General features: G+C 45.8%; 1 protein-coding gene across 1 annotated transcript in view; it reads right to left on the reverse strand.

Moving 5' to 3' along the window:
- Window positions 1–507: 507 nt before the first annotated feature.
- Window positions 508–25,532, reverse strand: part of Polr2B (RNA polymerase II subunit RpII140) — a 38,552-nt gene continuing 13,527 nt past the window's right edge. The window contains exon 2 of the mRNA XM_068350941.1: window positions 508–4,539. Coding sequence (XP_068207042.1) covers window positions 965–4,510 — 3,546 coding nt within the window. The 5' untranslated portion in view covers window positions 4,511–4,539 and the 3' untranslated portion in view covers window positions 508–964. The remainder of the gene's footprint in view (window positions 4,540–25,532) is intronic.

Here is a 25,532-nt window from a genome sequence, read left to right on the forward strand (position 1 = left end):
CTATACACTACAGTACAGCATAATGTTTTTACACAAACCAAGTATAATAAATTTCCCTTCCAATGACATAAACCTACAATATCACTTAGGTAACCAATTTCATGAAAATGCAAGTCCTACTATAGACTGTTTACCAATGAAACAAATTAACATTTTTGTCACTATCATTATGGTCTTGAGGGGTTTATCTATACTGTACAATGTTCATATAAACTGTACAATATTCATACATAGTACTGTACATATTTATTTCCATGTACTATACATGCACATACATAATTGCATGTGCATAAACTCAACAACCCAAGAAGGAAGTATGAACAAAATTAAAATTACCTAGAATTATAAACAGGTATTAAAAACTTATATGAAAATACCAATACTCTGTTTCTGAAACTAAATACATCCTCAATATTAAATCTCTGGTCAAAGATATCATATTAAGATATCATAAGGAGAGAGGAGATACAAGAAAACACAAACTCTATTATAAAATATCTTTATTCGTTTACCTTTGAGATTGTTAAAAATATTTCACAAAACCAAAATACAGTTGACATTATCATGGGATATTGACTGACAAATGTTTCAAAAATATCTATATTGTACATAAATATTGTACAATAAATATCCTATTTCAGATATAATTGTAGATCATTTGTGTTTAAATCACAAAGCTATTAATTAGCGTATGCATGCCACTATTTTGTATAAATTTAGAGATAATTACCTATGACCTTGAATAATGGAACAATAACAATAAAATTTGGCCAATGCAAGTAAAGTAAATTACAGTTACCAAATAAATCATCCATGTTGTACATGCCATCCCACTCATTAAACATAAAACTTTGATTATTATATCTACAGCATATACCGATTTATAATAGAAAATATGTGACATCCCCACAAATAATAATGTCTAACATCAACCTCTAAAAATAGGGGTACAAACTTCAAAGTTTTACTTCAGTACCATCATTCTTGGAGCAATATTCATTGCCATAAGTTCTTGGAACAATAATTTACATGCATAAGGAAGTTTAACTTGCGAAATTTGGGTTTTGTTGCGACAGCCTTTGCACTCAAAAGTGTTGTTGCGTAAATTTGCAATACACATCAACCCACATAAATTACACACATGAATTGAGTAAGGATCACTAACTTCAAAGAGACGTTCCTTAAGGAATTGCGCAGCACCATGCGCAATCTGACAATCCCGTTCCATCTCTCCAAATCGCAAACCTCCCTCTCTCGCACGACCTTCCATAGGTTGTCTGACCAATATCTGTACGGGACCTCTTGCTCGGGAATGGATCTTGTCATCCACCATATGCTTAAGACGCTGATAATATGTTGGTGTTAAGAAAATTTGGGCATTCATTTTCCTGCCTGTATGGCCACAGTACATAACCTCATTTCCTCTTAAATGGTAGCCATACTCCTGCAACAAGTTTGATATTTTCTGTACATTGACAGCATCATTGAACGGTGTTGCATCACCAATTTCTCCTTTGTTTGCACCAAGTTTCCCCTGAAGGGCTTCAATTAAATGACCAATGGTCATACGTGATGGAATAGCGTGGGGATTAATGATGATGTCAGGAGTAATACCCTCGACAGTGAAAGGCATATCCTCTATTCTGTACTGGATACCACAGGTTCCTTTCTGACCATGTCTTGAGGCAAATTTGTCTCCAATTTGTGGGATGCGCACTGATCTTACACGAATTTTGGTGAAACGGTCACCATCTACATTTACAGTTAACATGACTTGATCAACAATACCAGTTTCAGAACCTCTAAGGAAAACGCTGGCATCTCTCTTACTGAACCGTCTAGTCTGACCCTCTAATTCATCTTCATTTTCAGGTAAAGTTATAGTTTTGCCAATGATGACATCGTCACCTGAAACACGCATCCCAGGGGATATGATTCCATCATCATCCAATTTATCATAGATAGCATGTCGCATACCCTGACAAGTGTCTCTGGAGGGCTTTTCAAATACATTTTCTTCCTGCAAACCAGAACGTCTGGTTTCAGAATCTTTGTAAGAACGGTAGAAACAGGAGCGGAAGAATCCACGTTCTACAGCAGACAAATTCATAATAACAGAATCCTCTTGGTTGTAACCTGTGTAACAAGCAATACCGACAATAGAATTGATTCCAGCAGGCAATTCTCGGAAACGAAGATACTCCATGGAACGTGTGGTAACAAGAGGTTTTTGGGGGTAAAATAACACATGAGCCAAGGTGTCCATACGCACGTGGAAATTAGTAATATACACGCCCATAGCTTGCTTACCCATAGCACTTTGGTAAGTATTACGGGGACTCTGGTTATGATCAGGGAATGGAATAATGGATGCACATACACCAAGGATCATGGCAGGATGAATTTCACAGTGAGTGTACGTGTTACAATAAGTCTTTTCTTCTTCAACACCCAAGTCTTCCAGTGACATGGAAATCATGATTGTTTCTTCTTCTGAACAGTCAATATATTCTACTACACCACTAGCGACTAGATCTTGCCAACTGAAATTATTATATTCTCTTTCCTTCAAAAGATCAATGTGTCTTTTCTTTAAAAGTAACTTACTGTTTTCTACCACAAGTAACGGACGGCAGATACGTCCAGCATCTGTATAAATACGGATTTCTCTGTCTCGGATATCTCTCACCATACACACCTCAGACACAATGATGTCCATCTGACGTCTAAGTTTACGCAATGTCATAATCAGCTGTTCAGGATCTCTGTGAATACCAACCCAACAACCATTTACAAATATCTTTGTAGCATCTAGAATAGATGAAGGAGCAATTTCTTCCAAGTTTTCCATCGACCATTCTTCCAAGAACTCCAAAATAGGGGCTGGTTGAGAGCCTACAGAAATGTAAGACATCAGAGCCAAATTTTTTACCAAGCCGACAGCAGCACCTTCAGGGGTTTCGGCAGGACAGATCATCCCCCACAGAGAATTATGAAGCTGTCTTGGTTTAGCAAGCTTACCATCACGTCCAATGGGAGAATTGACTCGACGTAAATGAGAAAGAGTTGAAGCGAAAGTTAATCTGTTCAACACCTGAGATACACCAGCTCTGGCCTGATGAGCTTTCTTCTGATCTCCCCAGTTTCCTGTGGCAAGAGAGTACTTCAAACCATCTGTAATCAATTTTGGCTTCACAGCAGCATCTAAGCCATATTCTTGGCCTTTGTCCAGTAGTTTCTGAGCATGCATACGTACCTCCTTCATAAGTATTTTGAATAAACCTTTAAACAACAGTGCCATGAGAGGACCAGCCAAATCCAAGCGTTTATTACCATAGTGATCACGATCATCGAGTTCACGACGACCAAGAGCAGCTAACAAAAGTCGATGTACCATATAACCTAAGAAATAAGCCTTCTTAGTTTCACAAAAATCAGATACACCAACATGAGGCAACATTTCCTTCTGTAGAATTTCTCTGGCATACTTTATACGCTTTTCTTTTGACACACCTGGCCGGGCACCACGACCTCCAATGAAATTTAATGCCACATTTTGTTCCTGAATCACAAAAGCCTCATCAAGTGAGGGCTTGACCATTTCCATCATCTCAGGGTCATCAAAATCATAAATAATATGTTCTAAAATATCCCTGTCAGCTACAAACCCAAGAGCACGGAAAACAATCATAATTGGAATTTCCTGTTTAATATATGGAAGAACACCAATAATACGCTGTCCGATGGCTGATTTTTTAGCACTGCTACCACCCCTAGCCATCATGTTAACCCAAAGAGTTGATACAGGTCGAGCTGAATGCTCAATTCCAGAGCGAATCTCACACTTATATGCATACTTACCATCCTTCATGCTGAACACATACACAGTGTTCGTTGCCATTTTCTCCTGAGCAATAAGGACTTTCTCGGATCCATTGATTACAAAATAACCTCCAGGATCTAACGGGCATTCGTTGACTTCATGAAGATCACGATCAGTCAGACCACTAAGTAGGCAGTATGTTGACCTCAACATGATAGGAATTTTACCAATATAGATCTTCTCCTCTTTGTGTTCAATTGGTTTCTCCCCATCTTTGATCACTGTCTTAACAATATCCACATACAGAGGTGACGAATAGGTAAGGTTTCTCAGACGGGCTTCGTTTGGCATCATGCTGTAATTGTAGCCATCCTTCTCCCAGTTGGTCGGCTTGCTCAGATAGATCTGCTCAAACTTTAGCAAATGTCTTGGGGGAGTCTCTAACTCTCCACCAACGTGCTGTGCTTCAGCTTGTAGATCTATGGCTGGAGAATCTTCCACTATCCTCTGAATGGTCATAGTTATGAACTCATCAAAGGAATCCAGCTGCTGTCGCACAAGACCTTTCTCATCGAAATAGGAGGAAATTACAAGCCAACAGGCTTCCTGCCAGATATCGGGGGATATTTCATCCCCTTCTTCCTCTCCATACGCCAGGTCCTCCTCGATGTCTGCGTAGGCCATCATCTTGCAGGGCGTTTATGAAAATCTTCTCTCTGAAAAGAATAAAATAAGACTAATAATACTGTTAAATATGCTATTAAATTTAAAATTCTAGCATCCATCCAATGGGAATGTTAAGCTAGAGAAGGAAAAAAGGCCATGATAGCATCGTACAAACTGCTCTTAATTCAATACAGTACTAACTACATTCTAATCAACAAGAATCCTGACTTTCTGCCACCATACAATCTATTGAGCACTCTAAACTACGGTAATTTATTTAATATGTACTATATACTGAACTATTAACTACATTATGTGTACAACAAATTACACTAAATTCACTAAACAGTAGTTTGTTCAGACACAGACAAGAGTGTAAAGCAAGACTGCTATTACTACTAAAAATCAAATGTCATCATGCCACCTTTGCTCTACTTGTCTTGCTATGCCCACAGTACCGTATGTGCGTTAACTTCTTGCATGCTTACCATCTTTTGTTCTACTTTTACCATGGGCTTAAAAGGCTGTGTTCTCTCTCATCAAAACTAATAAGCGTCTCATTACCTGTTATTGAAAAGCTTGTACTGCCATAGGGATGAAAAATGACAAATTTGAGGATAATTTGTATTTTTCCTAACCATACAAACCTTAGCTATTTACATAGGGTTTCCTTTCGGCGTAGCTGAAATGACGAGCCATTAAAGTTTTAACGAGGGTTTAACTACCCCCGTGCTAACTAGCACGGGGGTAGGGAGGGGTAGCTAGCTACCCCTCCCCCCTCCACACACCAGTGAGCTGCCTCACTTCACTTACGAGGTACTTGTCTTGGGGGACAGGGCTGGCGGGCAAATATGTGTAAATAGCTAAGGTTAGTATGGTTAGGAAAAATACAAATTATCTTCAAATTTGTCATTGTTCCGTAACCGAAATACAAACCACGCTTTTTACATAGGGTGACTTACCCTTCGGCAGGGTGGAAAGTCCCCAGCTTTACTGGCTTTGGCTTACCCGGGGACTCAGAATCCGAGTGCGTAGCACTTCGAGAAAAAGTCCCTGCACCTCACAAGTTTATTGCTACGCAAGAAACGAGCGGCCTACATGAGTGTGTGTGGAGAGATGAAGTGTGACTCGTCCTAGGAAGTTGACCTGAAGTCCTTTATATGGAATTCTAGGCTAGGACGTCCCCATACCACCTCGTCAGGGTATGGGGGACGCAACAATATTGTACTTAATACTAGGAACACAAGGAAGCATGGTTTACCTGCAGAGATTTGAGGTCAGCTATGCAGAGACCCAGGATGCTGCATTCCCCAAGATAGGGGAGGATGAAGAAAGAAGTAAGGGCCAGACATACTTTTTCATTCACACAGACTAAAACCGGGTAACAGTGCCCTCACCCTTCTGCTACCTGTCCATTAAGGAGCCTGAGGTTAGACCAGCTGTTGTGCAGCCACCACAGGGCCGATAGAAAAAAGTATCGAGGCTCCTGTGGGTCACGTCCTGCAGGTAGTGGGCTGTGAAGGTCGTCTGACGCTTCCAGACTCCAGCTTGTAGAACCTGCGTCACAGAGAAGTTTCTCTTAAAGGCCAGGAATGTGGCGATGCCCCTGACATCATGTGCCCTAGGGCGACGTGACAGAGGAGGGTCTGGATTTAAAGCATGATGGATGGTCAGTCGAATCCAGGCTGAGATGGTGTTCTTGGTGACCCTCCTCTTCGTCCTACCCATGCTCACAAACAGGGCTTGCACGCGGGGACGGGCTGCAGCTGTTCTCTTCAGATAACGTCTCAGACTTCTCACTGGGCAGAGTAGCAGGTGATCTGGGTCATCTGTTACGGAGCGGAGACTCACAACCCTGTAGGAGTCGAACCGTGGGTCCGAAACTCCAGGGTTCTGAGTCTGGGCAACAAACTCAGGGACGAACTTGAACGTTACCTCCCCCCATCCCCTTGAATGGGCAACGTCGTATGAGAGACCATGAAGTTCACAGACTCGCTTGGCCGAAGCCAGAATGAGCAGGAATACCGTCTTCCAAGTCAGGTGTTGGTCAGAGGCCTGGTGTAATGGTTCGAACGGAGGTCTCTTCAGAGCCCTGAGGACCCGAACCACGTTCCAAGGAGGCGGTCTCACTTCCGACTGAGGGCAAGTAAGCTCGTAGCTAGGTATGAGTAAGGAAAGTTCCAGCGAGGAGGAAATGTCTATTCCTTTTAGCCTGAAGGCAAGGCTTAAGACCGAGCGATAGCCTTTCACCGCCGAGACTGAAAGGCGCATTTCCTCCCGCACATAAACGAGGAACTCAGCTATTGCTGGAATAGAGGCATCGAGGGGAGAGATACCCCTCCCACGACACCAACCACAGAAGACTCTCCACTTCGCCTGGTAGACCCCTGCGGAAGACTTTCGCAGGTGTCGAGACATCCTTTCCGCAACTTGTTGCGAAAAGCCTCTCTCAGTGAGGAGACGCTGGATAGTCTACAGGCGTGAAGCCGAAGCGATGCTACGGCTCTGTGGAAGATGTTGCAATGTGGTTGTCTGAGTAGCTCGTGTCGTAGGAGAAGCTCTCTCAGGGGATGCGTCAGGCGCTGCAGAAGGTCCGGAAACCACTCTGCATGATGCCATAGCGGAGCTATTAAGGTCATTGACAGGTTGACCAATAGTCTGGTCTTGTTGAGCACCCTTCTCATCAGACAGAACGGTGGGAAGGCGTAGACGTCGATGTTGTCCCACCGTTGTTGGAAGGCATCTTGTCAGAGTGCCTTGGGGTCCGAGACTGGGGAGCAGTACAGAGGCAGCTTGAAATTCAAGGCTGTCGCGAACAAGTCCACTGTCGGGGAACCCCACAAGGTCAGGACTTTGTTGGCTACTTGAGGATCCAAAGACCACTCGGTACTCACTATCTGCGAAGCTCTGCTCAGATTGTCAGCGAGCACATTGCTTTTCCCAGGAATGAAGCGAGCTGATAGACGTATTGAGTGGACTTCGGTCCATCTTAGTATCTCTACTGCAAGATGGTATAGCTGTTGTGAAAAGGTACCTCCCTGCTTGTTGATATAGGCCACTACTGTGGTGTTGTCGCTCATCACCACCACAGAGTGGCCCGCCAGGGTCTGTTGAAGGGCCAGAGCTCATCACCACCACAGAGTGGCCCGCCAGGGTCTGTTGGAACTGTTGAAGGGCCAGAGAAACGGCCTTCAGCTCTAGCAGGTTGATGTGGAGATACTTTTCTGATTCTGACCATAGGCCTGAGGACCTCTGGTTCAGAACGTGGGCACCCCACCCTTCTTTTGACGCGTCCGAAAACAACATCAAGTCTGGGGGAAGGACGAGAAGATCCACTCCCTTTCGGAGGATGTCGTCGGTCAGCCACCACTGCAGGTCCGTCAGTTCCGCAGGTCCTATCGAGACCAGGAAGTCCGGGGAATCGGTGCCTTGATCCCACCGGGACTTGAGCCGCCACTGCAGAGATCTCATCCTGAGGCGGCCGTTGGGAACTAGACGGGCCAAGGAGGCTAGGTGACCTAAAAGACGTAACCACGATTGGGATGGAAGATCTTCTCGACTGAGGAAAGGTTTTGCAACCCTTCTCAGCCTTGCTATCCTGTCGTCTGATGGAAAGGTTCTGTGGAGATCGGTGTCTAATATCATGCCTAGATATACCAGTTGTTGTGTTGGGAGCAGAGAGGACTTCTCGAGATTTACCAGGATCCCTAGATCTTGGCAAATTAACAGAAGCTTGTCTCAGTGTCGAAGAAGGGTCGACTCCGAGTCTGCCAGGATCAGCCAGTCGCCCAGATAACGAAGGAGACGGATGCCGTTCCTGTGCGCCCACGAAGATATCAGTGTGAACACTCTGGTGAACACCTGAGGTGCTGTGGAGAGACCGAAACACAGCACCTTGAACTGGTAGATCTTGTTGTCTAGGCTGAAACGTAGGTACTTCCTGGAAGACGGATGGATTGGGATCTGGAAGTACTGTATGCGTTCTTCAGATCCAGTGTGCAAATGAAGTCCTGCGGTCTCACTGCAAGTCTGACCGTGTCTGCTGTCTCCATGCTGAACGAAGTTTGCTTGACAAACTTGTTCAGGGCTGAGAGGTCGATGACGGGTCTTCAGCCTCCAGACGCCTTCTTTACAGGAAAGAGTCAAATGAAGAAGCATAGGAGCTCAACGACACTGGATTCGCTGTCAGGGGAGGTGGAGATGAGATGAACGGGACGCGATATCTTTGTCCGACCACAGAGGTCGTCCAGGAATCGGCCCCGAGTTGATGCCACCTGAGCAAGCAATTTTGTAGGCATCCCCCCACAGGTGGACACGCAGGGGGATTGCCAATCCTAGCGGTTGCGGCCACGGCCGCTCCTCCTAGGATTTTTGCCTCCTCTGGAGGACTTTGTGCCCTTCTTGTCTTTGACAGGAAAGGGCTGCAGTTTAGACACCTTGGTCTTAGCTGCCGGAGCCTGCTTCGGTGTCCTGCGAGGCTGCTGTTGTTGTTGAGGAGCTGGAGGTTTGTAGGGCCGGGATGTAAGGGCCTTCTGGAGGAGCGAATCTTGACTCGTCTTCCTCCACCTCTCAGCTGTCCGTTCTACGTCCTTGGGCTCGAACAGGCTTCCTCCAAGAATGGAGGAGTGTCTGAGCTTACTGACATCCATAGCGGGGACCTTCGGGTGGAACCTCTCGGTCACCGTGTCACGGCGCTTGAGAATCGAGTTAGCCCACCTGGTGAGCTAAAAACTCGATAGAGCGCGTTCCCGAGAGGAGGAAGGTCTCCAGGGCCTTCCTATTGCTCTCCTTGGACAAGTCCTCAGAGCGCAATAGGATGCCCAAAGACCCTAGCCAGACATCCAGCCATGAAGTGGTCTGCATGGCACACTTCGCGACCTTCTCCTGGCTCAGGACCTCCGACGCTGTGAATGTCATCTGCCGGGCGTTGAGTTTCTCTACAGAGACCCCCCTGGTGAGCTCTTCCATGGAGTGGTGGAGGGGAAGAGCTAAACAAGGCTCCTCCCTGATCTTGAAGTACCTCCTCTGCTGTACGCGAGGAGGTGGGAGGAGCTTGTTCCCGGCAGAAGAACGGCTGGAGGAGGCAAGCTCGGAAAGCTGGCCCTCGACCTTGTCCCTGGCGCTCTTCACCCCTTGGGACCAGGGCAGGGCTGCACTGGTCTTGGGGGGCTTCTGAATGCCATAGACCTGGTCCAGGACCGTATCCCTGCCTTCGCGTGGGGCGGTCTCGGGATCCTTGAAACCATTGAGTTGCCTCATTAGTCCTAGGACCTGTCAGAAGGCGTGCTCCGATTCTTGCAGCTCTCCTCCTTGTGGAATGGCAGCTAAGTCTCCTGTCCCCATTGGCTCTTCGTGGGGGGACACACGGACGTTCTCCCGGGGAAGGGCTGGCTCTGGACGAAACCTCGATGATGATTTGGGTAATGTCTTGGAGTCCTTGGGCTCCCTCCTGGGAGGGATACAGGACTCCAGCAAAGTGGTCTGGAAGGTACTTCCTACGCAAGACGTTTCTCTTCTTTGAGGTGGGGTTCCTCCCATTGGTGCTGTGGGAGAGTGTCTCACCTCGCTGGATTCTCCCGAGGACGGGAAAGGTTCGTCCACAGAAGGAGAAAAAGTCTGTGAGGGGGAAGGGGCCTTCCCGACGGACCTCTTGGGAGCCAGCTTAACCCGAGGAGAAGTCACCGCGAAATCTACTCCTCTCCTTCTCTTCAGTGGGGGTGAGGGAGCCTTTGGTTTTAGTCCCAGATCAGTGAGGGCTGGCTTCATAGCCTGCACCACCGCTTTCATCAGGGAACCGAACCAAGGCTGGCGGCTGACTAACGCAGTGTCAGCGATCCCCGCTGGAGGGAAGGGGATCGGTTGATCCTTCGGAGTGGATACTACAGGGCCTGTCTGGAAAGAAGAAGGGGAAGAAGAATGTTGTCCGGACCTCTCTGATGACTCTTCTTGCTCCTGGACGCGTGCTAGGCGCTCCCGTGATGGCAATCGCGAGGATGACCTGGAAGTGTGTGGCCCTGGTGCCTCGCAAGGCTGGGCGCGCTGCGAAACCCGACGGGAATCGCGCATGGGTGCTGGGTCACGCGCATGCGCGTGGAGATGAGGGCGCTGGCGACTTGGCGCGTGGGCGAGTGGGCACGCAAGCGAGGGTGTGCGTGAATGCACAGGTGAGCGCGAGTGCCTGGGTGATCGCTGGCGATCAAGAGAATGATGGCGCGTAGGCGAACGATGTGGCCTAGGCGAGATCAAGTGCATTAGTGAGCGATGTCGCGTTGGTGAGTGACGGCGTGCTACCGAACGACGGCGCGTCGGTGATTGATGATGCGTGGAACGCGTGGGCGACCGACCGCGTACAGGTGAGTTGGCGCATGGACGAGTCGGAGCCCTGGGGCGTGTTGGTGAGCGCTCGCGCGCAGGCGAAGAATCGTGTGGGCGCGTAGGCGAATGCTGGCGCGTTGGTGAGCGCTCGCGCGCAGGCGAAGGATCGCGTGGGCGCGTAGGCGAATGCTGGCGCATCGGAGATCGCTGACGCGTAGGATGGCGCGACGTGGCTGAAGGTCTCGGCGGTAAAGTCTCGTGGGCGGGCTCAGGAACTGGTTCGTGGCTGCGCGGGCGCGTAGGCTATGCACTTTAGTGCGCGCTGGAGACTGGAGCGCAGGCGGTGGTCGGCGCGTAGGGGAACGCTGACGAGGCAAAGGAACAATGTCCTTGCCTGCGCCCAGATCCGAAGATCGTGGGAGCGCGGGCGAGCGTTGGCGCGCTGGGCGTGAACCAGGAACTGGGCATGCCGTAGTGCGCTGATGTGCAGGAGGTTGACGGTGCTCAGGAGACTGTCGACGCGCAGCAGGGGCTGAAGTGCGCGTGCGCACAGGTGAGCGCTGGCGAACAGGGGTGCGTTGGCGATCAGGAGAGTGCTGACAGTCAGGAGAGCGCTGGCCAAGAAGAGTCTAACGACTCATCTGCCGTAGAGCGCTTGCGCGCAGGGCGCTGACGAGCAGGAGAGCACTGGCGAACAGGAGATCGCTGGCGAGCAGGAGAGCGCTGGCAAGGAGAGTCATGAGACTCTACGGCAGGAGAGCGCTGGTGAGGAGAGTCATGAGACTCTACGGCAGGAGAGCGCTGACGAGCAGGCGGGCGCTGGCGATCAGGAGAGCGGTGGCGCTTGCGCGCTACAGAAGAACGCACAGGTGAAACCTGGCGTGGAAGGGCCTCCCCCACATTGTGAGAGAAGTCCTTCTACCCCGAAGAGACCGGTGCTTGCGTAAGCAAGGGAGATCTGGCAGGCACAGGAGATTGAGAACGATCAGCAGAGAGGTCCAGAGGAGTTACTGCTACGGTCTGCTCCCGACGAGAAGAATCCTTCACAGGAGACGACGATGATGACGACCCGAAGAGGAGGCGCCTCTTGACTCCCTTGTAAGGAGAAGGAAGGCCTTGGCGACGAAGAGGAGGGCGAGCCTTACGGCGAAGACGACCTCGTGGCAGGGTATCAGCATCGTCGGTCCTCCGAAGAGGAGTCTCTGTTAGTGCACTCCCCCGAGAAGGAGCAACACTCGCAGGAGAGACCGTTGGACCCAGCTTCCCCCTCGAAGGATGTTCGGAGGGGGAACCTGGACCTTCAGCAGCAACAGCAACAGTAGCAGCAGGGGTTTGACCCGACCCGTCGGACGCCTCTGTCACAACAACGTCGTCAATAGCCAAAGGATCTACCTCTGGTATTACCGGCGACTGTTGGACAGCTGCCCCCAACTGGATCAGATCAAACAGGGCTTCCTTTGAGGGCGAGCCCTTAAGCGCCAAGGAAGCTCACGAGAGACCGAACGAGTGGGAGCTTTGGAAGAGGTTCGGGCAACGGAAGAAGAGTCCTTGGAGCCTTCCTTCCCCTTGGGGGGGGGGGGGACGGTCTCTCTTAGAACTCTTCTTACGCCGCTGCGCAAACCTCTCCCACTGGGAGGTAGGCCACTCCCGACATTCCATACACAGATTATCACTATTACACCGTTGACCTCGACACTGCGGGCCGACATAAAAGTTCCACGTGGGCGATCGGGAAGTCCAGGGCATTTCCGCATGGTGGAAAGCAAAGGTAGAGGCCAACTTCAAACAAACACACACTGGAAGAAAAAGCAAACACATTAAGGCTGTCAATATGCAAGGACGGGACAGAAACGTCTGTACATCGTCCGAGCCAAAAGTGAAGTGAGGCAGCTCACCGGTGTGTGGAGGGGGGAGGGGTAGCTAGCTACCCCTCCCTACCCCCGTGCTAACTAGCGCGGGGGTAGTTAAACCCTCGTTAAAACTTTAATGGCTCGTCATTTCAGCTACGCCGAAAGGAAACCCTATGTAAATAGCGTGGTTTGTATTTCGGTTACGGAACAACTTCAACTTTGAAGTTCATATTATCTAACTACAAAGTAGACCAATCATGCTTCTGACGCTACTAAAGCTATCTACAGGGAATAAGTTTGATCAGGGACAACAGGTGGCCATGAACAGTCAACTGGATATCACAATGTGAGAATTACTTTGGTACTGTACTCTTAAATATTGACATATTTACGGTTCCAAAAAATAAAAGGAACATACATTTACCCCCTCATGATCACTTTCTTATATGTTGCCACTCCTTATCTGCAGGTATTATGTCCAAGTGTCTCCCTTGGATAAGGAATTCCAGGGATAATAAGAGAACCTAAAGTCTAAGGATAGTACTTTACTTACAAATATTGACTGAAGAACTATAGTTGTATTTCAAATGTATAATAAATTACAGCAGTCAATACAGTATATTGAACTGTAATGATGATAAACAGTCTAGTACAGTGCATTACAACCTTATAATGCCAACACTAATATCCCCATTTCTCTCACTCTATCATATACATATTGTATATGCATTTTTAATATGATATACAAAAAGTCCTCAACTTAAAAATTTCATAAGATTAAAGGAAGTTGTTTGCAAGTAGAATTTTGTTATATTTTGTACTTGGGTTGGCTTAAGCTATCTTGCATTCCTATGTTTCTTCAGCTGTAAAAGTCAACAAATAGTACCATTTCATACTGTATTGCACATACCATCTTTCTTACTGCATTATATGATAGTTTTATTACTATATTTCATTACAAACTTTTGATACAATATCTCATATTAAAGTTGGATTTGTATTTATATCTCCAAATGTTTATGTTGAAAACCATCTGTAAGACACTAAACTGTTCAGTATAAGAATTACAAGTAGTTTATAATATACTGCATTAGTAGTAACATGATACTGTTCTATATGAAAATAATAGTACTGTACTGTACAATAGTAATGAAAAAAGCAGATAAATACACTTCATCACTAACACCCACAAACTATTTGGTGTAAATTGTATCAAGTCATATTATCTCATACCGTACACTAGAGATATTACAAAAGAAAATCATTGAGGATCTAAATATGTACAGAATATGTACTCTCTCTAAAAAAGGAGAGGCTACCTAAAAAATCAAACTTCAAAGTAATTTGTAGTTTTCCTAATTATATAAACTGGAGTCTTTTTATAGGAGTATAACTTCAGCAAAGTTGGAATAACCATTAAACTAACGAGATATAACTACCCGCTAAGGTTGGGTGACAGTGTGGGAAGCAGGACCCTACTTGATCAAATAGACAATAGTGAATTCTCAGACCCATAGATCTAAGAAATCCCTATGTCTAAGGCACACACAAGTTAGTTCCAACCATGGTAACTCAAGAAGCGAGGTCTTTGAACTTTGAGGCGTGCCGAAACAACGATAGACATCTGTTAAACCCACTTTAACAAAAGTTGCTATTGTCTCTGCAATATCATTACATTCACAAGTGAGTAACGAATACTCCTTTTCCTTAAAAAGGGAGGAGGTCTCAACAAGACCTTATAAAGACAGTTTACAGTACAGTATTTTCCCCCCAGAGTTATGATCTGGACAGAACAGAACCAGGAGTGTACCCTAAAGAGGATGAAGGGGTGGCCAAATCGAAGATCAGCCTCCTGTTTAGAGACAATACTGTACAGCATTCTGCTTTTATGCCCCCAGAGACTGGCTAAGTACAGCATACTTTAGCCTCTGTGGTGTATACTGTATAGGGTGGCAAACAGGTGTGTTGTGTGAGTACCGGTCACTTGGGGTGAAGAAGTTTGCCACTAATCGCTCAAACTAGATTTGGCATCTTTGAGCATTCCAGAGTGGCTATTTGTTCTTGATCCTGGTTGCGCAAGCCCATGGGAACTTCCGGCATGAGGAATGGCCACATGGGGAAGGAACAGGTGATCCCGTTCCCACATACACAAGGGCATGGGGTAGCCTGAAGGTCATAATGAGAATGATCACAATATTAACAAGAATCGTATTCAGATCACACTTACATGTGGGAATGTTTCATTGCTTGTAAAAGCAAGTAAACCAAATCGACAGTTCTGCTTGCACCATCATAAGCAAATTTTTCTCATTTCGGGACCAAAGTATCCTTAGTAAGAGGAAACAGGGTCTGTCTTTATCATCCAGAGGAAGAGACAGGTAACATCCCTGTACCTCCTACCAAAACAACTTCCCAGTCTAGGTTGGTTCTGGGTTAAACCCGCTCCCACTTCTATCTCTTTAAGAATAGAGATCGATCAAACATCCGGAAAAAGGGGGAACAAGAGCTGAATTCTTCATCCAGACTACAAGTGCATGTGCTCGGTCTGGAACAAGAACGAACTCTGGTAAAGTATGAGAGCCCCCTGCCACCCCCCCCCCACTAAGTTGGTTCTTTGCACTAAATCGCCTTTCTCGTGCTTAATCAAAGATCGTTCGGAGTATTGAGCAATTCCTATCAATTAATCTTCCTGGACTTCAATATCTTCACTTTCTTAAAAATAGCATCGTTTTAAAAATCTAATGACAACTAGGAAAAGGAGGAGGAAAAGGAGGAGGAAGAACAAGAAGAGGGGGAGGAGTGCACATACTTTTCCTTTCCAGCCTTCTTTGGGGTCAAGGCCACAGGGGGCTCTTCAAAGCAGACACAATACAGTACCAGCAGGTCCTGCCACGCCCCTCAGTGCCTCCACAGGTGAAGCATGAATTTAGAAGAGACTGCAGGAGCAGCCTTAGAGCTCCTGGTGGAAGCAAAAAAATGCTTCTCCCACCGATGGAGCACTAGTGATGCCCAAGGAAGACCTAAGTCCTTAGGCAAGGTTGTCATTGTGGTCATACAGCCACACACAGCTAGGGGATAACTGTGGAGTCATACCACCTGCAAAAGGCACAAGGATGATGAAGTTAATGCTGTAACAAATTTGAACATAAATCTGTTACACATTTGCCATTATATCCGGAAACAACTGCATATCCTCGTACTGTATTTTTCATTTTACTTATCAAGGTTTATCTGAACATAACAGCATGTCTGCAGACTCATCCATTTATTCTGGAAAGAGAAAGCAAAATACTAAAACAACCAAGATTGAAGAGGCAGCACAAGTCCATCTATACTGATTGCGGCCAAAGTCAAAAGCAAGCATCCTCCCGACTGACAGATGGGATGAGATTACCTGCAAAGCACTAGTAATGAAAACTACCTTGGTAAAATTCTAACTGCCGTTCTGGGTTCACTAAAGTCATACTCCTAAGAATTGGTTTGTATTCATGTAGGAGCAAACAACCAACCAACATTAATTATTGTGAAATGTTATTTTGATAATAAAATAAATTTTTGAATATACTTACCCGGTGATTATATAGCTGCAACTCTGTTGCCCGACAGACAACTCTAAGGTAAAAACTCGCCAGCGATCGCTACACAGGTTGCGGGTGTGCCCAACAGCGCCATCTGTCGTCCAGATACCCAGTACTCAATGTAAACAAAGACTCAATTTTCTCCTCGTTCCACTGCGTCTCTATTGGGGAGGAAGGGAGGGTCCTTTAATTTATAATCACCGGGTAAGTATATTCAAAAATTTATTTTATTATCAAAATAAAATTTTTCAATATTTAACTTAGCCGGTGATTATATAGCTGATTCACACCCAGGGGGGTGGGTAGAGACCAGCAATATATGTTTACATTTTTATGAGCTAAGAGTTTTTATTTCATTTTAGAAGTTATCAAAATAACAAAAACAAAATAAATAGGTACCTGGTAAGGAAGTCGACTTGAACAATTACTCTGCCTTTTAAGTACGTCTTCCTTACGGAGCCTCGCGATCCTCTTAGGATGCTGATCGATCCCTAGGATCTGAAGTATCAAGGGTTGCTACCCATACAACAGGACCTCATCAAAACCCCTAATCTAGGCGCTCTCAAGAAATGACTTTGACCACCCGCCAAATCAACCAGGATGCGAAAGGCTTCTTAGCCTTCCGGACAACCCAAAAAAAAAAACAACAATAAAAACATTTCAAGAGAAAGATTAAAAGGGTATGGAATTAGGGAATTGTAGTGGTTGAGCCCTCACCCACTACTGCACTCGCTGCTACGAATGGTCCCAGTGTGTAGCAGTCCTCGTAAAGAGACTGGACATCCTTTAGATAAAAAGACGCAAACACTGACTTGCTTCTCCAATAGGTTGCGTCCATTATACTTCGCAGAGATCTATTTTGCTTAAAGGCCACGGAAGTTGCGACAGCTCTAACTTCGTGTGTCCTTACCTTCAGCGGTCTTCCTCACTCAGATGGGAATGAGCTTCTCGTATTAACAGTCTGATAAAATAGGATAAAGCATTCTTTGACATAGGCAAAGATGGTTTCTTAACTGAACACCATAAAGCTTCAGATAGGCCTCGTAAAGGTTTAGTTCGTTTTAAATAGAACTTAAGAGCTCTCACAGGGCATAAGACTCTTTTTGGGCTCAAGCCATGGCGTCCTGATGGAAGGTTCCTTTTTGGTAGCTTCCTTGGGTATAAAACTACTAAGATATTCCCAGAGAATTTAACCACAGGTTATCACAGAATTCTAACTTCTGGAGCGAGTATCCCAAAGGTTTCCCTTTAAGACATCGTATATCAACAGGGGACGCATGTCTGAACGCGCCACATAGCTATCTTCACCCCGAACAGAGTTAATGCTTCGGTGTGTAAGGGTTGAGAATAGCTGGGAGCCGCTCCACAGCCAATCTCACTCGTGGCTACTACTGATACTCGAGACGTAAACAAACGGGCGCCATTGCTCAAATGACGTCACGCCCGTCTTCATCCTTTGTTTAGTAGCTGCCCTACTTAGACGGATTTTCCCTGTGCTTCATTTATCGATTTGCATCTACGTTATGTCGCTACCTTCGGCCTCGCCTTCTTCTGGAAAGTTGAGTACAAGGTTCCAGTATTGTTTAGTTAAGCTCTGACCGTAAAGTAAATATTACTTTCCGAGATAATTGCTGTTTTGTGGCAGAGCTGTGTCTCTACCGGACCCGCCATTTTATGGCGTCGTTGTTGTTATGCATGCCTTATTTAGTTAGCCACAACAACGCTTCCGGCCTTATTTACTAATCGAATACATTAGTTTATTTAGTCTTCATAGCTAGGAACTTTTATATCGTGTTTCGACGCTTTTTATCGGTCATCGATTGACCTCATACCAGTCGGCTACTATAGCCCCCAGGCCAGAGAGCCTGCATATAAGTGTTCATGCATGATTTATTAGTGATCCTAGGCTAAGTTATGAAGATAGTGGCATTATTTTACAATACTTTTGACCGTGATGCAAATGTTTTTCGCCTTCAGGGACCATATAGGGGATAGGTTAGTTAGTGACTCTTTCTAACCTAACCTACTTGTAGGACCCCTATATGCTTCCTTCATCCCCTGCCTTGGCATTCCCTCTAATTAGCCTTGATTCCTTTTCTGAGTAAAGGGATCAAATGTCTAATAGAGTATTTATCGCCTCTCAGTCCTCCCTAAGGGAATGAACCCCCCCTTAGGGTTGCGTCCGAGAGTGAGGTTAGGCTAGCCCTACCTCTATGGCTAGGATTGTCTATGACTTTCCTGCGATAGCGATATGTCTTCTTCCTTTCCTAGTTCAGGACTTTTAGCCCTGCTCTAGGTTGGGTTAGGAAGGTTTCTCTGTTCCCTGCTGAAACTGTACTCATGCACCGTTTTAGCCGATCTGCCTTATCTTAGGTTAGGGAGTGTCCTCCCTTTCCCTAGTGGCCGCTCTGGTACAGAAACCCTTCCTTGGAAGACTTCTCTCTTCTCCCTTCCCCACCTATCTCTTGTATAGCCTAGCCTATGCTTAGGTTAGTCTATACCCATCTGTCCCCTGTCCTACAACTCCTCCTTAGGGTGGAGTAGTAGGGCTACCCGAGCTTCCATGTGCAGTCCGCTCTGGTACATATACCTTCATAGTGTCCTATGGGGTTAGTTTCTAGATTTGTTCTGCATATGGGGGTCTCCCCCCTTTTGGGTGTCCCCTAGCCCTCCCTTGGGCTACCTACAGTAGGGTCCCGAATTATGCGAGAATTTGGTCGATTAATGACCTCGTGTAAATGGAAAATCGCGAATTTCGAAACACACAACTAACAGAAATAATTCCATTGTGGCCATGGCAACCAGCAATTTGCCTATTCAAATGTGTTTACTACCCATTTCCAATACTTTCTTTGTACTATACTGTATTTCTTTATAATATCAAATTGTTTTTGTAAATAAATAAAACATTTAATATACTTTAAAGTTCTAATAACTTGAAAAATGGTTAAAATTATAACCAGGATAGGTGTAAACACCATATATTTCCCGTTACAACACAACCCAAAATACAGACAAATTTTAATGTTTGTCATATCTATTGTATAATACAACTGGTGAATAGCAAAACCATCACTCTATAGACTAGCTTGTTGTATGATTGAAAATCCAGAATTATCAAAATAAAGGCGATTTTATATCATGCGTTTCCTAAACACGCTAAAAAGCAGAATAGAAAACGACAACCAATGTTTTGTTTACGTTTAACTCTGATCACAACGAAGAAACAGACGCATTTATACATCTGTGTTTTTGAATTGACAGCAATTTTACCAAGTATAGATTATATGTTGAATTTGTTATTACCAATGTTCTAATTATTTTTTATTAGAACTTTCAAATAAATGAAATGAATGCCATTTATGAAATGTTTTCTTTATGATGCCGCCTGAAACGGAAACCTTCCATTTGTTTACGCTCCATCTTCGATCATAATAAACAAACGAATGCATTAAACACACATGATCTAAGTCATAACTAATGATATTACAAACATTTAGTAAACATTATGTTATTACAAATATTTTACTTACCGTATCCATATAAATTCCTAAATTCGTAGCAAAGCTGGAAATTTTTTTTTCCTTATGCGTTTAATCCACAATAGCAAACTGCCGCTAATGACAGAGTGATAACTTACGATAATTCTAAACTGTTACGAAAGATAATTGTCCTTTCCATATCCAAAATACTTTTCCTAACTTCAGTTATAAGTCAACTTGTACCCATCTCAATTATGGATCCATATGCAAAAAAGGTAAAAGAAGAAAGTACTAGGCCTATTTTTAAAGTCACCGAACAATTAGGTTACCGCTATAACGTTCGATGTGAGAGAGAGAGAGAGAGAGAGAGAGAGAGAGAGAGAGAGAGAGAGAGAGAGAGAGAGAGAGAGAGAGAGAGAGAGAGAGAGAGAGAGATGGTTTTAAAGTACTAAACAATAAATATGATAGGTTATAACACATTGGTGTTTATGTAATATTAACTGTATAGATGGTTTGAATAAGTTAAGAAATGGTGTAAACAATTCTTTGTTATTGTATTCGCGCGGAAGCTAGACATCAGCTGATGTGATCACAGCCAAAAGTAAAACAAAAATAAGTTAGCAATACTCGATTTTTAAAACACACCCGAAATTTTACAACATAAGTACATGTTTTATTATAGCGCAATTGACATTTAAAGAGTAAAAATTTTCTGGAACAGAATGATGTTTCCTAAAAAATAGTGGTTTGCTGACGAAATCGGTTACCGTATTTTAAGCTATGATTGAAATGGATGTATACACGGTATAATTTTTTCGTTTTGTATTTAATTGACACTTCAAGAAAACCGATTTTGGGTTCTTCATCTATTTGTAAGTATTGTATAACGAGAGAGAGAGAGAGAGAGAGAGAGAGAGAGAGAGAGAGAGAGAGATTATGACGCAGAAGGTTACAGACCTAGAACAGGGGAGGATGAAGGTGGGGGGAGTGATGAGATAGGCTGGGTGGACTCGCAGGGGAGACGGTAGGAGACGGGGGAAGGGGGGATTTGGTTGCCAGTGGCTAAAAATAGATTCTGAAAGACGGTAAAGGGAAAAACGAATCCCATCGAATAAACAGAATAAGGAAAGGGAATAAGATTCAGAGGAATAATAGATATAATGGAATGAAAATGACTAGATGGTGTTAGTTGTGATAAGAATAATTTAGATATTTGAAATAAGAGTGTCTGAGGAGGTATAGAAGGAATTCGTGATAAATATAGAGGAATATCAAAGGATACAGTTAGTTTGCATTAAAGGGTTTGTTATCGTTTATCGGCAGTGAATAGCCTAAACTTCGGTAACGAGTCGTCAATATTTAGTCATATTTTAAACAGTATACATTTGATTTGCAAACATTGGTTTTGTAGAGTAGACGGTAAAATAAAATCTAGAGAGAGAGAGAGAGAGAGAGAGAGAGCATTTGATTTGCAAACATTGGTTTTGTAGAGTAGACGGTAAAATAAAATCTAGAGAGAGAGAGAGAGAGAGAGAGAGAGAGAGATTTCTGCCATCAAATCTCTCCATCAAATCTCTCTCTCTCTCTCTCTCTCTCTCTCTCTCTCTCTCTCTCTCTCTCTCTCTCTCTCTCTCTCTCTCTCTCTCTCTCTCTAGATTTTATTTTACCGTCTACTCTACAAAACCAATGTTTGCAAATCAAATGTATAGCCTACTGTTTAAAATATGACAAAATATTGACGACTCGTTACTGAAGTTTAGGCTATTCACTGCCGATAAACGAACCCAGTCTACTCGTGAAAACCTTGAACGCCCAGAGGGAAAAATAAGGCTTTTAAATATACTGTACTAAACAAAAATAATGCTTTAATATACCATCATTAACACTACCATTACAATTATCGTAAGGTTGGAGAAAGATAAAGATTGCCGAGAACGTAACCACATTTCTGTTTACATTTTGTCAGCTGGACTCGCACAATTAACAGTTGATTTCATTGTTGATGTGGAATTTTATCCTTAAATAGGCTATTCATTATGAAATTATGTTAATGAAATGTAATGTTAATATTGTTTTGTAACATTTATTATAAATCACCGTATTTAGGGCTACCAATATACTTAAAAAGACTATAGATTTGATACATTTTGTGGTGCTTGACTCGCGAACTTTGAACAGCCTCGTGGATACAGAAAATTTATTTTTGAAAAATAGCGATCGTGGAAAAGGGGAATCGTGTAATTCGAACACGCTTAATTCGGGACCCTACTGTAGCTCCCGGTCCTCAGTGACCCCTGCTCCTGGATGATAGAGCCTGCCTCTATCATGGGTACACCCTCTCAGGGGGGGGATGTCCGGAGTCCATGACTGAACTTCCTGCATCCCTTCCCCCCCCCCTGTCTCTCTCACTATCCGGGTGCTGGTCTCTTGCCGCCTCTACTGTCGGCAATACCTGCCTCCTACCTTGGTGACTCTCCCTACCCTTGCCGCCAGCCCCCTGTGTGCCGGGGGACTGCCGACTGCCGCCGGCTCCTACCGGTAGCTCTCCTTCCTCCTAGCTTGTCGTCCGCTCGCCGGTCGGCCGCCGGAGTGCCGGCATCTACTGCCGGCAATCCGGTTCCGCTTTAACCATCCTTATCCCAGTCACCAAACCGGCATCCTCCGACTGCCGGAGCCGCCGCTCCCCTGCCGGCGTGCCGCCGTTGTACCGGCGGCCGCCACCCTGGTATATATTTGACTTTAAACATTGTCTGTCTTAATGCCAGAAACTCTGCTGGAGCAAACTCCGGCATGCCGGCGGCTTGCCGGAAACCCCCGGAGGCGTCAAGAATACTTGCACCCCCTTCTTCTAGCTATCATATGACACTGATAGCCCTATACCGCAAACAGATAGGCTGTTTCCACTATTAAGATCAATACCTTGGTACTGTTCTGTTAGTGATCATGCTGTCTCTTTGCATTCTTCTAAATTCCAGCATGCTGCGTGCATCTTAGCACGGCTGGTTGCCGGAAGCAGTTACCTTAAAAGGAGGCCTTCTAGCCCCTAGCTTGGGACCGAATGATCTCGGTCCCAATCTTACCCTTGGGTTTTTTCCACGGAATTCCATTGCCCTATGGAACTCTAAGGAACTCTATCCGGTGCCTTCGGTCGCTCGGATTATCCAAGGACAAAGCTTACGGTAACCAGCCGGGCGAGATGCATGGAGTATGTTCTCCTTTACTATTTCAATCTCTATGCATCACACCCTTCATTAAGTTAAAATTAATAATTAATATTAACTTAGTTTAAGAGCCATTCTTATGACTCCCCCATACTCATTTTCTCTTTCTTCCACAGGAGGAGCAGATGAAGTGTGACTTCGCCTTCTGCGCTGTGAAACGCCCGCAGTTTTACGGGCATATGGCTTGCAGGACTCACGCCCCTTGTGCCGACAAGAAAGGGGATCTGAAGTTTTGGAATCCACTGAACTGTACGGTCTGCCAGGCTCACCTAGTTGAAGCCTTCCATAACCCTCCCTCAGCGGAGGTCAGAGACATTTCTCGTGAAAAGCTACGCAAGTGGGTGCGTGGCTTCCAGAAAAATGCCACCGGACCTTACCTGGCCACCGAAGAATTGAGGTCACTTCTGTTCCCTAAGGCCTCCCCTGATTCAGTGATACCCAAAGACGTGATTCCCACTGTCCAAATTACAGTGGAACCTGATGTTGTCATGGCTCAGTCCATGCACGAGTGCCGCTTGGATTCCGAAGATGACGAACAGATATCGGATGTCTCGGAAGACACGGAGAAAACGCTTATGGCTCAAGGAGCCGAAGATGAAGAAGACAAGGTGGAATACGCCGAGTCGGAGCAAGAGGTCGCTCCTCCTTCCATCCCCGCTCCTACTCCTACACCGTCGGAAATGTCTATTCCGTCTACCTCCTCGACCCCGGATCCCTCTTCTTCCACTCAAGAAATGATCCGACTGATTAGAGCCGTCATGGACGACAGGTTGAAGGAGAATCAGGAGTTCATCAGGTCCATGATGGGATCCAGAGAACCGAAGAGGATTTCGGTTAAGGATCTCCCCGCTTGCTCACATGCCAACCCGTGGAGGTATGCTGAGCATATGGTTATCGCGACCGGCAGGATCTTCGTCAGTGATAAGATCGGCACGGTCCCTTTGGAAGACGTGGAGTTCTTCCCAAACTTTGAGGCCTACCCGGACTGTTACGTCCGTCTGCGTTCCGAACCTGCCTCGAAGGAAGAGACCGAACCGAAGGAAGAGATAGTGTTCGATCTCGCAAAGGCCCAGGCTATGCTAGCCACCGCATTCAAGAGTAGAGGCTTTACCTGCTCTAAGCTTCCGGCCCTGAGCAAGAAGCACCCTACTTATGTCGCACCTGAAAGTGCGGTTCTTCCATTCCTGGAAAAGGCCTTAACTGCGTGCCTTAAAGCTGCGGATGAAGGGAAAGCCTGCCCTGCACTGGAGGAGTGCAGACCCTTCTCCATAGTTACTCCCCCTGACGCTCGACACTGGAAGGATGTCCAGCATACTTTCGTCGTGGGAAGGCTAGATCCTGATGTCGCCGGACGTCAGTTTAATGAAGACCTCCCTAAGCTCAACGATCACCTCCTTCGTCGGGAACAAGATACGAAGGAGAGGCTCGCAGCATCCTTATCTCATCAAGTCCAACTTGAAATTATGGCCTGTGACACCAGAGTACCAGACCACTACATGGTACTCTCCGAATCCCACCTGATGACCGTGATGAAGGACTTGTACCACTTCATAAAGGCTCGGAGAGCCTGTCGTGAATTCGTGTTTGCAGGTGCCACTGTGAAACACGAACCCCGGAGGCTGATTTCCTCCAACATCTGGGGTAAACACCTCTTTCCTTCTGACCTCGTGAAGGAAATCACCGACAGAGCCGCCACGGAGAATAGGAACCTTCTCCACAAGTGGGGCATGTCCAGGAAAAGGAAACCCTCTCAGGACGACGGACCTCAACCTAAGAGGAAATCCCAAAAACAGAAACCCCAGCAACGTCAACAAAGACGTCAGTTTCCGGGACCCGCTACCTCCCAAGTGGTTGCCCAACCACAACAGACCTTTCAATTGGTCCCCCAACCGGTGTTGTCACAGTCACCGGTCTTCACCCCTGCTTTCGAGCAACAGTCAACTACCTTTCGTCCCAAAGGTAGAGGCTCATACAGAGGTGCAAGCAAAGACGCTTCTCGCCGTCCCTCCAGAGGCAGAGGAGGAAAGGGAGCTAGCGGCCGAGGCAGCAAGCCCTCGGGACACCAGAAGCAATGAAGTGCTTCCGGTGGGAGGAAGACTCCGCCAATTCCAGGATCGTTGGACCTTCGATCCCTGGGCACACAGCATCGTCAAGAAGGGTCTAGGCTGGAGTTGGACTCAACCACCCCCAATCTTCCAGCAATTCTTCCAACAATCAACCCCTCTTCTGGAAGAATATTTCCTAGATCTCTTGAACAAGAAGGTGATAAGGAAGGTAAAGTCCACCAGGTTCCAAGGGAGACTGTTTTGTGTCCCCAAGAAAGACTCAGACAAACTCAGAGTCATTCTGGACTTATCCCCCCTCAACAAGTTCATAACGAACGACAAGTTCAAGATGCTGACTCTTCAACAGATAAGGACCCTTCTGCCTCGAGGTTCCTACACGGTCTCCATAGACCTGGCGGATGCCTACTGGCACGTTCCAATGAACCATCACGCTTCCTCCTACCTAGGATTTCGACTCCAAAGGAAAAGCTACGCCTTCCGGGCCATGCCCTTCGGCCTCAACGTGGCCCCTCGGATCTTCACAAAACTGGC

Source organism: Palaemon carinicauda, chromosome 27, assembly GCF_036898095.1.
Source record: "Palaemon carinicauda isolate YSFRI2023 chromosome 27, ASM3689809v2, whole genome shotgun sequence".
Taxonomy (NCBI): Eukaryota; Metazoa; Arthropoda; class Malacostraca; order Decapoda; family Palaemonidae; genus Palaemon; species Palaemon carinicauda.